The 14,473-nt window shown below is 49.6% G+C and overlaps 1 protein-coding gene and 1 pseudogene across 1 annotated transcript in view; one reads left to right on the forward strand and one right to left on the reverse strand.

Moving 5' to 3' along the window:
* The window catches only part of LOC105744133 (actin related protein 2/3 complex inhibitor), an 89,317-nt gene extending 84,420 nt beyond the window's left edge, over positions 1-4,897 (reverse strand). The window contains exons 1-3 of the mRNA XM_058294692.2: positions 4,589-4,897; positions 3,277-3,352; positions 1,165-1,297 (exon numbers count right to left, since the gene is read on the reverse strand). Of these exons, the coding sequence (XP_058150675.1) occupies positions 1,165-1,297; positions 3,277-3,352; positions 4,589-4,680 (301 nt within the window). The 5' untranslated portion in view covers positions 4,681-4,897. The remainder of the gene's footprint in view (positions 1-1,164; positions 1,298-3,276; positions 3,353-4,588) is intronic.
* Positions 4,898-13,213: 8,316 nt separating this feature from the next.
* Positions 13,214-13,720, forward strand: LOC101433522 (C-type lectin domain family 12 member B pseudogene; annotated as a pseudogene).
* Positions 13,721-14,473: the final 753 nt, after the last annotated feature.

Below are 14,473 nucleotides of genomic sequence, written 5' to 3' on the forward strand. Positions count from 1 at the left end.
TCTCGGCCCCTCGCTCCTTCTCCTCTCACACCTCCTCCAACGGAGGCCTTTCTCCCTCTTCTAGCTTTGCATTAGGGAAACACAAATCAAAACCACAACGACAGACCACCTCGTGCCCACTGGGATGGCTATCATTTAAAAACACACGGAAAAAACCAAAGTAGTGTTGGCAAGAATACGGAGAAATGCGAACATTGGCATATCCTCGGTGGGAAGGTAAAATGGTGCCGCTGCCATGGAAAACAGTTTGGTGGTTCCTCAGAAAGTTAAGTGGACAATGATCATGTGACCTGGCAATCCCACTACTAGGGACGTACACAAAAGAACTGAAAGCAGGGACTAGACCAGATACTTTCACGCTAATGTTCACAGTGGCATTATTCACAATTGCCAAAAAATGGAAGCAACACAAGTGTCCATCAGCCGATGAATGGAGAAACAAAACGTGCTATTTATATACAATGGGATACTCTTTGGCCTAAAAAGGAATGAAGTTCTGATACATACTATTACATGGATGAGCCTTGAAAAGTTTATGCTCAGTGAAATAAGCCAGCCCCGAAATGACAGATAGTGGAAGATTTCCCTTATATGAAATACCCAGAATACACAAATACATAAAGGTAGCAAGTCGATTATAGGTTACTAGGAACTGGGGTGGGGCAAGAGGCGGGGAGGGAATGGGGAATTATTGTTTAGTGGGTACAGAGCTCTGTTTTGGGTGATGAAAAAGTTTTAGAAATGGAAGATGGTGATGACAGCACAATACTGCATGTGTAATTAAGATCACTGAATGGTATACATGACGGGTTAAAGTGGGACAAGTCATGTATGTTGCCACAATAAAAAATTTTTAAAAAAACAAACCCTGGAGGCCACCAGGGGTGCGGCCGGGCTCTGCACAAAGGCAGTTAGAGCCCGGAGCCCGGCTCACGCGCAATCCTGCTGGGCGGCAGGAGACGGCAGCAGCTGAGGCAGCGGGGCTCCTGGCACTGGGGCGGGACAGCGGGAAACCTCTGGGGGAACGGGGAGTCCAGCCAGGGGGCCCCTCGGGCTCAGGCTCCAAGGCCGACCACGCTGGGAAGCAGCCTGCCAGGGCCAAGGCGCTCGGGAGCCACAGGCGGGCCAGGCCGGCAGGAGGCTGGGGGCGCGGGGGACACCTACTGTAGGACGACATGAGGAAGCCCGTGTTCACCTTCCGGGTGGTGCTGAAGTTGGGCTCGATTTCATTGCCTTTGGGGTCAAACTTGCGGCGATGGATGCGCCTGGGCTGGATATACAAAACGTAGTAGCGCTCCTGGGGCCAGGCAGAGAGAGAGAGAGAATGAGGGGGCCGCCTCCACTGGGCTCTGGCTGCAGCCCTCCCCCCAGAACCCCACCTCCGTGCCAAAAGACGTTCGAGCCGGGCAGATGCTCCCATTCATACATCCACGTGTTCAGGAGAGCACCCACCACACATAAGGAGCCACGCTACAAGCCGATAACAGGTGGGGTACAGAGCCTGACCCCAAGCCCCCACACAGCCAGACATAAGCCATAAACCATGCACCAAGGACCCCAAATACCCTAAAGCAGGAGGGCAAGAAGCCAGGGCATCATGAAAAGGACACTGAGAAGGAGCCCGGGGTCAGAGTGGCCACTCAGTCCCTGCCAACAGATGTGTGGCCTGAGATAAATCCCTCCAGCCTTCCTGAGCCTCAGCAGCCCCTGCAACACGGGGACAGAGTGATGTGTCTACTTGCAGTGTTGTAAGGATTCAGTGGCATGTAATAGAGGAACAAACAAGGAGTAAAGCAAGAAGTGTGTCGCCAATGCTACGGGCCACTGTTGTCATAAAAACAGGGCCAATGGAATGCTCCAGAGATGGAGCTTTGGGGGGCAGCCAGAAGGCAGGAGGGCAGGAAGGGGTCATATAAGGACCGGCTGGAGTTCTGAGGCTCTGTGGGGAGTGGGCGTGGAAAGGGGAGGGGGGAGACGGCCAAATGGGAGCCCGTCGGGCCTCAGCCCTGCCTGCCTGGCTGTGAGCAGGAGGTGGCGGCCGAGCTTGCAGGCCAGCGGCTGGGAGGGCTACCAATGCTGCCCTCGGGAACAAGGACCTCAGCGGAGGCACGTCTGGAGAAGGGCTGGGGAGATGGCCCCGGCCTGTCGGAGAGCAGGCCGACCCCAGCAGGAGGACCCTGCCTCAGAATTGGGGTCCTGCTGGGCACTCCTGGACAGGCAGGCGGGGAGGCGGGGGCCATCTGGATGGGTGTGCCCACCCTGCAGACTCGTGTGCTAGGGAGGGGAGGGTGCAGCAAAGCATCTCCTGGCATCAAAATCCTGGTGAGCTGGGAGTGGAAGCCGTTCCCGTGGGGTGTAGGAGAGGAAAGGGGGTTCCATGTGGCCCCAGGCCACTCGGGAGGCGCTTGGTGAGCTTGGTTTTAGACACCAAGGAGACTGGATTGTCGGTTGATGTGGGGAGGAGGAGTGTTTGAAAGGGGGGTGGGAATTCAGAACTAGTGCTCAGGAAGCAGGTGCAGGCCAGCATGGATGGTGGGTGCCGTGGGTGCCGGGGCGGGGTGCGGTCAAGGGCGCGGCCCCCGGAGGCTGAGAGAGCGAGCCCAGGAGTGTCAGCGATGTGCACTTCACCTTCAAGCTGGCAGCCAGGGCCCAGGATACAGCACCCCCCACCCCCATCACCACTGCTCCCCGACCTGTGCACCCATGGAGGTCCAGGTCCACGCAGGTGACCTGCCTTACAAAAACCCAACACTCCAAATAACTCAATTCCCAAAAACCCGAAGTGCTCACCACTTCCCAGGAAGAGACCTGGCACTCAAAACGGGAAAAGCGGCCGCTGGCCCCGCACCGCTAACTCACCCTGAATCTGTCCGTCAACTCGGGACAGTGGGCACCACCAGGCCAGGGTCAGGGTCAGGGCCCTGGGCCCGCTAATCCTGTTCCATCAGCAGGACCTCATCAAAGGGTCTCCCAGACCAGGCAGCAGCGAGGACCTTCGTCCCCAACACCCACCTCATCCTCTTCTGCTCTCAACTCTCCCAACCGGGGCCCCACACTCGCTCTTTGGGTTCGGGGGTCCCCATCTTCTCAGCTATGACGCAGGCCCTCCCACCTGTCCACTGCCCCGCTCGGCAGGGGGTTTGGCTGCTGGTCTCCCCTCCTCCCTCCCACCCTCCCTGTGAGCTCCTCAGGGCACTGGTGGACCCTGGAGACGCCTCTGCAGGGCGAGCCCTGGGAAGCCAGGGCCTGCAGCTGCCCCCCAGGAGGCAGCCTCACCTTCCTGCCGCAGGCGTCCGAGATGCTGTGCCGGGACACGTCCACCAGCTCTCCCTCCAGCAGGACGCCCTTTCCCCTGGGCACGAGGGAGAAAGCAGGGGTCAGCCAGTTCCCCTGGCCCCCGCCCGCGGGCCCAGGCCAGGGTGTGGCCTGGAGCAGAAGCAAGTCCCACGGGCCTCTCCCAGGCACGCCCTGAGCAGGCCCCTGGCCGAGCCTCCCGGCTTCCATTCCTCCCAGGGTCCCAGAGGCTGGGCGCTGGGCGCTGTCCCGAGGGCAGGAGGGGCCTCGTGGGGCTGCTCTAAGGCCAGGCTGCAGGGAGGGCCCTGGGAGCTGGCGCAGCCGGAGCCTCGGCCTTGAACGGGGACAGCAACCACCGCCGCGCTCTGCTTCTCCGATGATGCCACAAGACCGCGCGGGTGAAGTTTTGCAAGCGATCGCACACTTACTACGCACAAGATTTTACTTTTATTTGATTAGATTTGAGAGGGGGGCTAAGCTGCTTCACTTTCCACCCGTTTGCAAGCCCTTCTTCTTCCTAGTCTCATTCCTACACACACAGTCAACAACCTGGCGAGGAAACGGTTGCCCCCCTTTAGAGCTGGAGAAACCCGGGCTCAGGAGCTCTGTGACCTCGAGGGGGCAGGTGGGTCATCTGCAAACCCCAGCCTCTGGATTCTCGTTTTCCTGGGAGCAGAGCCTGGGGGCCGCCTTGTTTTGGAACCACAGTAAGGGAGAGGGGTGGGGTGCGAATTAAAAACCTCACTCTGCCTTCCTTAGCCCGATTCAACGCCCCCCTCCAGCTCCCACCCCCCCTCCCCCGCACACAATCCTCCAGGGTTGGTCACTGCCAATGGGAAGGTTCAAGGTTCTTTTTAAGCTCCGGGACGGCAGGGCCCGCGCCCCCAGCCAGCCTTCGCGACCGGCTCCAGGCAGGCCGGGCCCGCTCCCACCCCGCCGCCAGCTCCCCCGCGCGGCTCGGGTCCCCCGCCTGGGGGCCGCCGCCCCGGAGCCCGGGACAGGCTGTGCAAAGCCCGGGAGGCGAGGGCGCGGCCGGGGTTGACGGTCACCGGGCCGAGGCAGCGCGCAAGGCCCGCCTTTTGGGCCCAGGCGAAGGGCTGGGACCCTCCCCGAGGGCTACCGGGGAGCGGCGGGCAGTTTCAGGCCGGGCGCCCGCGGGGAGGGGTGCGCTGAGGCCGGGGACGCGGCTTCGGCCAAGCCAGCCCGGCCCCCAATCCCCGGTTCAAGGGTGGGGGGTGGGGGAGAGCCCCGCGCCCCCAGGCCCCCCGGGGTGCGGGGGCGCGGCGGAGCCTACCCCTGGTGCGCCGCGGGGTCCCAGGCCCCCGGCAGCCGCGCGCTCCGCACCGGCTTGTTGCGGAGGGCGCCGTCCTGGTAGATGCGGCTCATGATCGCGGGCGGCCGGGCCGGGGAGGCGCCTCGAGGCCAAGCCGAGCCCGCGCGGCCCAGCCCCGGGATCCGGGAACGGCTCGGCCAGGCGCGGCCCGGGGCGTTCCCGGGCGGGGTTTCAAGGGACCCAGCCCCTTCCCTGCCGGCCGCGCGGCGCGCCGAGGGCGGGGGCCTCGGGGCTTCCCACCGCGCGTCCTTCTCTTTCCTCGCTCTCGTCGTTATTGGAGGGAGACCCGTACTCAACACACGCAGAAAGGGGAAGTTGAGGCTCCTTCCCTTAGGATCCGCTCCGGAAGGACGGGTTTCGGGGTAGCAGGAGTGCAGAGCGGGGAGCAGCCTTCGGAGACGACGGGGAAGTCAGCCTAGAAGCTGCTCGTTGTGCCCCGCCTGTGGCCCCACAGTGGCTGAGGGAGGAGTTCCCAAGATGTGACGGAGGAGCCTGAGCTTGAGAGTCAGATCGACGACATACTGAGGTCTGAATTCCAGCTGTGTGAGCTTGGCCAAGTCCCCAACCTCTCTGAGCCCAGCGCGTCCTCCTCCTTAAAATGCGGGTACTATCAGAGGGATCGTAAAGATCATTAAGCTCACCATCCGATCTTGGCACTGCCCTCCCCTTACTTCCTGCGCGGTTCCCAGACCCTCCCCGGTCCCCCGGTACCTTTCACACAGGTATATCATACGCTGTAGGCTAATTCTCCAAGCCTGGTGCGGGAGTCAGGCCGGGTCTCTTGAGATTGTTGGGGAATCTTGATTCTTTGCTTTGGCTCCTTTGTGGCAGGCTCTGGGCCGGCGGGACCCATTCAGGTGGGCCCTCTGGGGAGATCATTAGAGGAGGACGTGGCCAGGCAGGTACCTGGAAGCCAGGATGAGCTGTCAGTGGTGGAAGAAGCACCTGCGCCCCTGCCCGGCCCTGGACAGCCACATTATGACATTTGTGGGCCCTAAGGCCCTTTTACCTTCACCAGCCCCTTCCCCTACTTTATTTTTAAGGGCTCAGTAGCCACAGTGGCTGGCACCTGCCGTTTTGGACAGCACAGATACAGAACACTGTCATCATTGCAGAAGGTCCTGCAGTAAATCCTTTCTTAGGATCCTTTTATTGGGTTCTGGATCTTCCCCTCATTGGCACAACTGACCAACAGGCACCAGCCAGGCAGGGGGACTTAAAGGAACAAGAAACATTTTCTAAAAGATTTTTGATATTTATTTCCTAAAAAGCATCAGTCTTCATGGGGAAAAAAAACAGAGCTTTGTTGAACTTCTTACACCTATTTAGCAGTTTATTAATGTCTCTTTATAAAATTATAGACCGCAAGGGGCAATATCTCCTCTGGGGAGACAGTATGGAGTAATTTTAGATTAATGTCATTCAGCTTTTGAATTCTACAACCAGCTCCCCTTGCTCTGATTTCATCACCAACAAACTTTCTTTTAAAATTTTGTGGTTTTTTTTAGATGATGTTTTGGGAAGCGGACTTGGCCCAGTGGATAGGGCGTCCACCTACCACATGGGAGGTCCGCGGTTCAAATCCCGGGCCTCCTGACCCATGTGGTGAGCTGGCCCGTGCGCAGTGCTGATGCGCGCAAGGAGTGCCGTGTCACACAGGGGTGTCCCCAGCATAGGGGAGCCCCACTTGCAAGGAGTGCGCCCGGTAAGGAGAGCCGCCCAGCACGAAAGAAAGTGCAGCCTGCCCAGGAGTGGTGCTGCACACACGGAGAGCTGACGCAGCAAGATGATGCAACAAAAAGAAACACAGGTTCCCATGCTGCAGACAACAACAGAAGCGGACAAAAAGAAGAACATGCAGCGAATGGACACAGAGAACAGACAACCGGGGCGGGGGAAAAGGAGAGAGAAATAAATAAAATAAGTCTTTAAAAAAAATAAAAAATAAAAAATAAAGTGATGTTTGGGGGAGCAGATGTGACTCAGGCAGTTGAGGTCCCAGGTTCAGTCTCCAGTGCCTCCTAAAAACAACAACAACAACAAATAAATAAATAAATAAAGCGGAGGCAAATGCCTCCTTGAAAAAAACAAACAAAAAATCCAACTCAGGGGCTCAGATGTGGCTCAGTGTTTGAGCACCAGCTTCACACATACGAGATCCGGGTTCAATCCCCAGTCCCAGTACCTGAAAAAAAAAATTTGGGGCAGAAGCAGATTTATAGCTAAAGAAGCCTAAGCTTAGCGCCCCTCATTTCTATGGGCCCCTTTTAAGGACAGGATTAGAGAGACCTAATAGCATGCTCACATTCACATGGGCGTATGCTTTCGTAAAATTGCCGTAGGTAAGGCAGGTTTGGTTTTTTTTTTAATTTTTTAAAAAGATTTATTTTATTTATTTCTCTCCCCTTCCCCCCAGTTGTCTGCTCTCTGTGTCCATTGGCTGTGTGTTGTTCTGCATCCCCTTGCATTGTCAGGCGGCACCAGGAAACTCTTTTTTGTTGCATCACCTTGCTGTGTCAACTCTCCATGTATGCAGGACACAACTCCTGGGCAGGCTGCGCTTTTTTCACGCGGGGTGGCTCTCCTTGCAGGGTGAACTCTTTGTGCATGGGGCTTCCCTATGCAGGGGTACCTCTGCATGTCACGGCACTCCTGGTGCTCAGGAGAATGTGGGCCAGCTCACCACACGGGTCAGGAGGCCCTGGGGATCAAATCCTGGACCCTCCATATGGTTGGCGGACACTCTATCAGTTGAGCCACATCTGCTTCCCTTTTTTAACATTTTTTAACATTTTTTTAGAGATTTGTTTTTTTATTTCTCCCCGCCCCACCCCACCCCCACTGTTGTCTGCTCCACTGTTGGCTGCTCTCTGTGTCCATTCACTGTGTGTTCTTCTGTGTCTGCTTTATTTTCATTAGGCGGCTCTGGGAACCGATCCTGGGACCTTCTGGAGTGGGAGAGGCGATCATTCTCTTGCCCCACCTCGGCTCCCTGGTCTGCTGCGTCTCATGTTCTCTCTCCTCTGTGTCTCTTTTTGTTGCGTCATCTTGCTGCTCCAGCTCTCCACATGGGCCAGCACTCCCACACAGGGCAGCACTCCTGCGTGGGCCAGCTCTCTGCGTGGGCCAGCTGGCCTTCACCAGGAGGCCCTGGGCATCGAACCCCGGACCTTTTATATGGTAGACGGGAGCCCAACTGCTTGAACCACTTTCGTATCCCAGGGTTTTTTTTTTTTATTCTTTACTAAACCTTTATTCAGTGGTGAATTTACATAAAATGCAGCACTACAAATGACACTAGAAACAGATGAAATGAGGAAAAACTTGCCAGTGATTTAACTCACGCTGAAAAACATTACTGTTGCAATTATCTGTATTGAATGTCTAACAAGATGAAAATATTGTGAACATTATTATTTTTAAACCCACCACAAAAGTAGGAAGATATCATTACTAATATTTAGTTTTAAAATGGATACAAAAGACTGTGTTTCGGCTTTAAACTGAAAAATTCTTCAGTTAAAAAATCTGAAGAAATTTCAGTTCCCCGTGCTCCCAAATGTCCACTTGTGATGTATGTGAAGATGTGAATGATGCTGGTCTCATTAGCTATGCCTAGTATTATCATTATTATTATGAGCTAAGATAGTCCGAACATTTGGAAAAATCTTTTCTTTATAAGAAGAAATCTTATATAGACTCACTACAGATGACTTTTTAAAATTTATTGAAGTCTATCACTCATACATAAACATACATAAGCAATAACTGTGTAGTGATAGTTGTGAACTTACAAAACAAACACACGTAACGTCATACAGGGCTCTCACACCTCACCCCACCACCAATACCTAGCATTGGTGTGAAACATTTTTGACTAATGACTAGAGAACGTTCTCAAAGTATTACTACTAGCCAAAGTATCTTACATGTGGTGTAGTTCCCCCCAACCCACCCTATTAATATTTTTTTATCATTTATATATGAACATACATAAACAGTAAGTGTATTGTAAAAGTTGTGAAGGTACAAAGCAGACATGCATACCGTCATACAGGGGTCCCATACAGCAACCCACCACCAACACTTTGCATTCTTGTGACCTATTGTTACAAATTATGAAAGAATATCGTCAGAATCTTACTAACTATAGTCCTTGTATTCCATTTTGTGTATTTTTCCCCAATCTACCCTATTATTTTTTAGATATATTTTTATGACAGAAGTTGTAAACTTGCGTAACAATCATGCACATGTGCAGAATTCCCATACAATACTCCTTTATCAACTCACCACACCATGGTGGAACATTTGTTACAGATTATGAGATAAAATCATCAGATTATTACCAGGTCCATAGCATATATTTGGCTCACTTTTTCCATCCTCTCTCTTTATCAGCAGAGTACATCTTTGGCATAGATCCGTGAATATTATATTATTTCTGTTAACCACAGTCCATAGGTCACTCCAGTTGTATTTTTCCCATGCTTGTCCATTTTCCCACCACCATGCAATAGTGATGCACATCTGTTCCAGCTCACAAAGGACACTCATGCATCTGTGACATCAACCACATTTTCCTCCACCTCTGGGTTTACTGTGTTACTCAGTCCCTAGATTATTCTCTAGCATTCTGTCAATTGGCATTTACATCCCTAGACTACCCTTTACAGCCACATTCCCATTTATAAATCAGCTGTTTCTCATTATCATGTGTTACCATCAACTCTACATTTCCACACTTTTACAGTAAAGTTAATTAAAACTTCTATATACATTAAATATCAGTAGCCCATCTCAGTCCTCCTCTTATGTCCTTTAAGAATCCACAACCTACCACCAGGTCTTAAAGATATTTTCCTACATTTTGTTCTAGAAGTTCTAGAAGCTTTATAGTTCTTGCTTTTATATTTAGGTTTTTCTTCCATTTTGAATTAATTTTTGTATAAGGTGTGAGATAGGGGTTCTCTTTCCTTCTTTTAGCTATGAATAGCCAGTTCTTTCAGCACCATTTGTTGAATAAACTGTTCTGCCCAAGCTGGGTGGGTTTGACAGGCTTATCAAAAATCTCTTGACCCTAGATGTGAGGGTCTGTTTCTGAACCATCAATTCAGTTCCATTGGTATATATGCCTGTCTCTCTGCTAATACCATGCTTTTTTTTACCACTGTAGCTAGGTAATATGATTTAAAGTCTGGAAGTGAGCGTTCTCCAACTTCGCTTTTTCTTTTTAAGATGTTTCTGGCTATTCAGGACCACTTACCCTTCCAAATAAATTTGATAATCATGCTTTACATTTATTTTTAAAATGCTGGTGGAATTTTTATCAGCATTGCATTGAATCTGTACATCAATTTGAGTAGAATTGACATCTTAATGATATTTAGTCTTCAAATCCATGAGCATGAAATGTGCTTTCAATTAATTAGGTTTTTAAATTTCTTTTAACAATGAGTTGTTTTCTGAGTACAAGTGCTTTACATCATTGGTTAAGTTTATTCCTAAATATTTGGATTTTATCTGTCATTTTACTTTCACCACTCTTTTTGACACTTTTAGATACTTTTACTGATATAACCTTCATTTCTGGACTCTCTTCCAAGCTCCTGTCTTTTCAGGCTCTAACATACCCTTTAGTATTTCCTGCAAAGCTGGTCTCTTGGTTACAAACTCTCCCAGTTTCTGTTTATCTGTGAATATTCTAAACTTGCCCTCATTTCTGAAAAACAATCTTGCCAGATATAAGATTCCTGGCTGGAAATTTTTCTCCTGCAGTATCTTAAATATATCATACTATTGTCAACTTGCCTCCATGGTTTCTGATGAGAAATCGGGATTAATCTTATTGGATATCCCTTATATGGTATGCATTGCTTTTCTTTTGCTGCTCTCAGAATTCTTTCTTTGTCTTTAGTGTTTGACATTCCGATTAGTATGTGTCTCAGAGTTGGTCTATTCAGATTATTTGGATGGGAGTGTGCTGTGCTTCTTGGACATGGATACCTGTGTCCTTCAGTAGGGTTGGGAAATTATCTTACCATTATTTCTTCAAATATTCCTTCTGCCCCTTTTCCCTTCTCTTCTCGGACACCCATGACTCATATGTTTGCACGTCTCTTGCTGTCATTTAGTTCCCTGAGACCTTGTTCAGTTTTTTCCATTCTTTTCTTCATCTGCTCTTTTTCATGTTCACTTTCAGAGGCCATTTCTTCAAGCTCACCAATCCTTTCTTCTACCTCCTCAAATCTGCTATGATATGATTCCATTGTATTTTTAATTTCGTTTATTGTACCTTTCATTCCCATAGATCTGCTATTTTTGTACATTTTCTTTCAAAGTCTTCTTTGTGCTTATCCAATGTCTTCATTTTTTGTTGTTTTTTTAAGATTTATTTCTCTCTCCTTCTCCACCCCCCCCCCCCCCCCCGCTATTGTCTGTTCTCCTGTGTCCACTTGCATTCTCATCAGACAGCACGGGAATCTGTGTCTTTTTTTTTTGTTGCATCATCTTGCTGCATCAGCTCTCCATTTGTGCATGGGATACATATAGTTTGGGTTGAATGGACTAGATTTATGTGGTTCATAGATTTTTCCACCTATATTAAGTTTTCACCAGCTGGAGGCTTCCAGCAATTCCACCTACCCTCTGTGCTGCCTCAACTGGTGTTGGACACAAAGGAGTAGGGTCAGAGGTCATACCACCATAGAAACTGCCCACAGTGCCCAACACCGAGACCATGTGGGTAGTGGAGAAGGAACGAGGTGTGAAACTTCAGGAGCCAGAAGGTTGGTATGCATAAAATTCTAGGTAGACATGGAAAACTGTAAGCAGAGGATTTGGTTCTCATTGACCCTGGTCAAAATGAAAGTTCTCTCAGGAATGTTCCTGCTAAAGCTGTGTATATAATAATAAACAAACCAACTTCATTTTTCTCTTTTGATGGGCATTAGGCAAAATAGACTTTATCAGGATTCCTGGGCTTTGTTGGGCAGAAATGCGCAGCAGTAAAACACACGGAGAGTGCATTTGTGTGTGGTATCTTAGATTTTATGTCCCAGATCACATGTTAACATATCTGACGCATCTCGTCCTGACGAGGTCTGATGGCTCCAGAGCAAATAGCGTGCACAAATTGCCACCAAAGCAGGGAAATAGCCGGAAGAAAACATGCATGATGAACACAAAAGATGCAAAACAAAGGAAGCACTCAAAAGCAAATTCGTATCATAAAATAAGATGCCAGAACAAGGACTTGAGCCATACATCACATGATATCAATAAATGCAAATAGGGTATGACTCGTTTTGAAAGAAAATCTATGGCAGACCTTTAATTCAGACATCTCTCAAGGCCACGTCCACGTCAGAGCCTTTTGGCCTCACATGTCCCCAGGGCCTTTGGCTACTTTTTGTCTAGCCTCCGCTGGGGTGACCAACTCTTCTTGGGCCTCAACCAGCTTCACACAGAAGCAGTTCCCCACACTGTACCAATTGCGTCGTAAGACAGCTGGTCTCAAGGAGTGGCCCTTGGAAAAAGAGTGTCAGTACAGGATTCTAAAACTGGATTCTCACTTTTCAGGTAGCAATACAGACCCATTGCTGTCACTAAGTGGCTGGTGATAACTCTTGGTATGAAGCTGCATCAAAATTACTAAAATTGTTGACATTGCCACGTGACACGAGTCAGGGACATAAGCCACAGAACCCCAAGGACTGCTGGCAGCCAATGTCATAATGCTACATGGGAAGTGGACTTGGCCCAATGGATAGGGCATCCACTTACCACATGGGAGGTTCGCAGTTCAAACCCTGGGCCTCCTTGACCTGTGTGGAGCTGACCTGTGTGCAGTGCTGCTGCACACAAGAAGTGCCCTGCAATGCAGGGGTGTCTCCCGTGTAGGGGAGCCCCATGATCAAGGAGTGTGCCCCGAAAGGAGAGCCGCCCAGCGCGAAAGAAAGTGCAGCCTGCCCAAGAGTGGCACCGCACACACGGAGAGCTGACACAACAAGATGACGCAACAAAAAGAAACACAGATTCCCGATGCCACTGATAAGGATAGAAGCAGTCACAGAAGAACACACAGCAAATGGACACAGAGAGCAGACAACTGGGGGAGGGGGGGGTGAAAAAAAAAAAGAAAATGCATTTAAAAAAAAAAAGGAATGCTACAGAGTTTGGGGAGAAAGCATCGCCTTACTAACATCTTGATTTTAGACTTCTCCTAGCCTTAAAACCATTTATGTCTGCAGATGAATTGAATCATACTATGTCCAGATAATCAGGAATGGAAGACAAGAAGAAAGGAATCCATGGAAAGCAGAACAATTGGGAGACAAATTATTACCTCACAGAGCTGGCTTTTGGGGTATCCAGCCCCATCTCCCATAAGGCACCAGACCTCTCTGAGTCTGCAAACTCTTTGCCTGATACTGCTGATTGGGCTGGTGAACTTAGGGATAATGTTTTTGCCGACATGTAATGAAGTTAATTCAGTTTCAGAGAAATTGAGTCAACTTCAGAAAATCATCCATCAGCAGCAGGATGACTTATCCCAAGCAGCTAGACAACTACTGGAACATTCCCATGGAGGAGGAATTTCTCAAATTACAGATATCCAATCTACTGAAGAGGCAGGGACAAATGGCCATCAGACTCTGCCAAGAGCTAATCATTCACAACTCAGACCACAGATGTCATCTGTGACTTGGCCTTGACCAAAACAGCTGCTGTTATTTTACAACTGATGAGGAGAAAACCTGGATTGGGTAGAAAGGATTGCGTAAGAACTCCACCCTGGTGAAGACAGACAGCTTGGAAGTCAAGGGTTTTCTTAAATCACAGCCATCACCCAAGTTTCCTTTCTTCTGGCTGGGATTTTCATGAGACCCATCTGGTGGAAGTTGGTTGTAGGAGGATGGCTCCGTTCCCTCTCCATCCTTACTTAATAATAAAGAACATGCTCAGATCAATGGATTCAAAGAATGTGCTTGTTTTCAAAAAGGAAATATTTATATTTCCTACTGCAGTGCTGAAATTTTTGGGATTTGCAAGTAAACAGTTACATTAGTGAGGACTGAATATTTGGATTAATTTGCTCCTTCCAAATGCACCGAGAAGTAAAAGACTTGTGATTAAGCCCACATGAGGAAGGAGAAAGCTGCAGTACTAGGGCCAAAAAGCAGATTGTAAAATGATGGTGTGAAAAGTAGTGTCCAAACAAAAGCCTGCACACAAATGTTTATAGCAGATTTATTCATAATTCCCAAAATTGGAAGCAATCAAGATGTCCTTCCATAGGTGAATGGATAAACAAACCGTGGTACATCATACTGTTTTAGTTTCCTTTGGCTGCTCAAGCAAATATGCAATGGGCTGGCTTAAACAATGGGAATTTATTAGCTCACAGTTTTGAGGCTAAGAGAAAGTCCAAATTAAGGCATCATCAAGGCAATGCTTTCTTCCCAAAGACCAGTGTTCTGGGCTGGCTGCCGTTGATCCTTGGTCCTGGACTCTTCTATCACATGGCAATGCACATGGCGGCCTCTCTTCCAGGATCCACTGATGTTCAGCTTCGGGCTGCTCCCTCTGTGGCTTTCTTTCCCTAAGTCTGAGTTTCATTCTGCTTGTAAAGGACTCCAGTAATAGGATTAAGACCCATCCTGCCCGAGGTGGCCACACCTTAACTGAGTAGCTTCATGGAAAAGTCCTACTTACAGTGGGCTCACGTCCACAGGAATGGACTAAGTTTAAGAACATGGTTTTCTGGGGTACATCCAGCTCCAAACTGCCACATCTACAATGGATTATTATTCAGTGATAAACAGAAATGAGCTATCAAGGCAT

Source organism: Dasypus novemcinctus, chromosome 3, assembly GCF_030445035.2.
Source record: "Dasypus novemcinctus isolate mDasNov1 chromosome 3, mDasNov1.1.hap2, whole genome shotgun sequence".
Taxonomy (NCBI): Eukaryota; Metazoa; Chordata; class Mammalia; order Cingulata; family Dasypodidae; genus Dasypus; species Dasypus novemcinctus.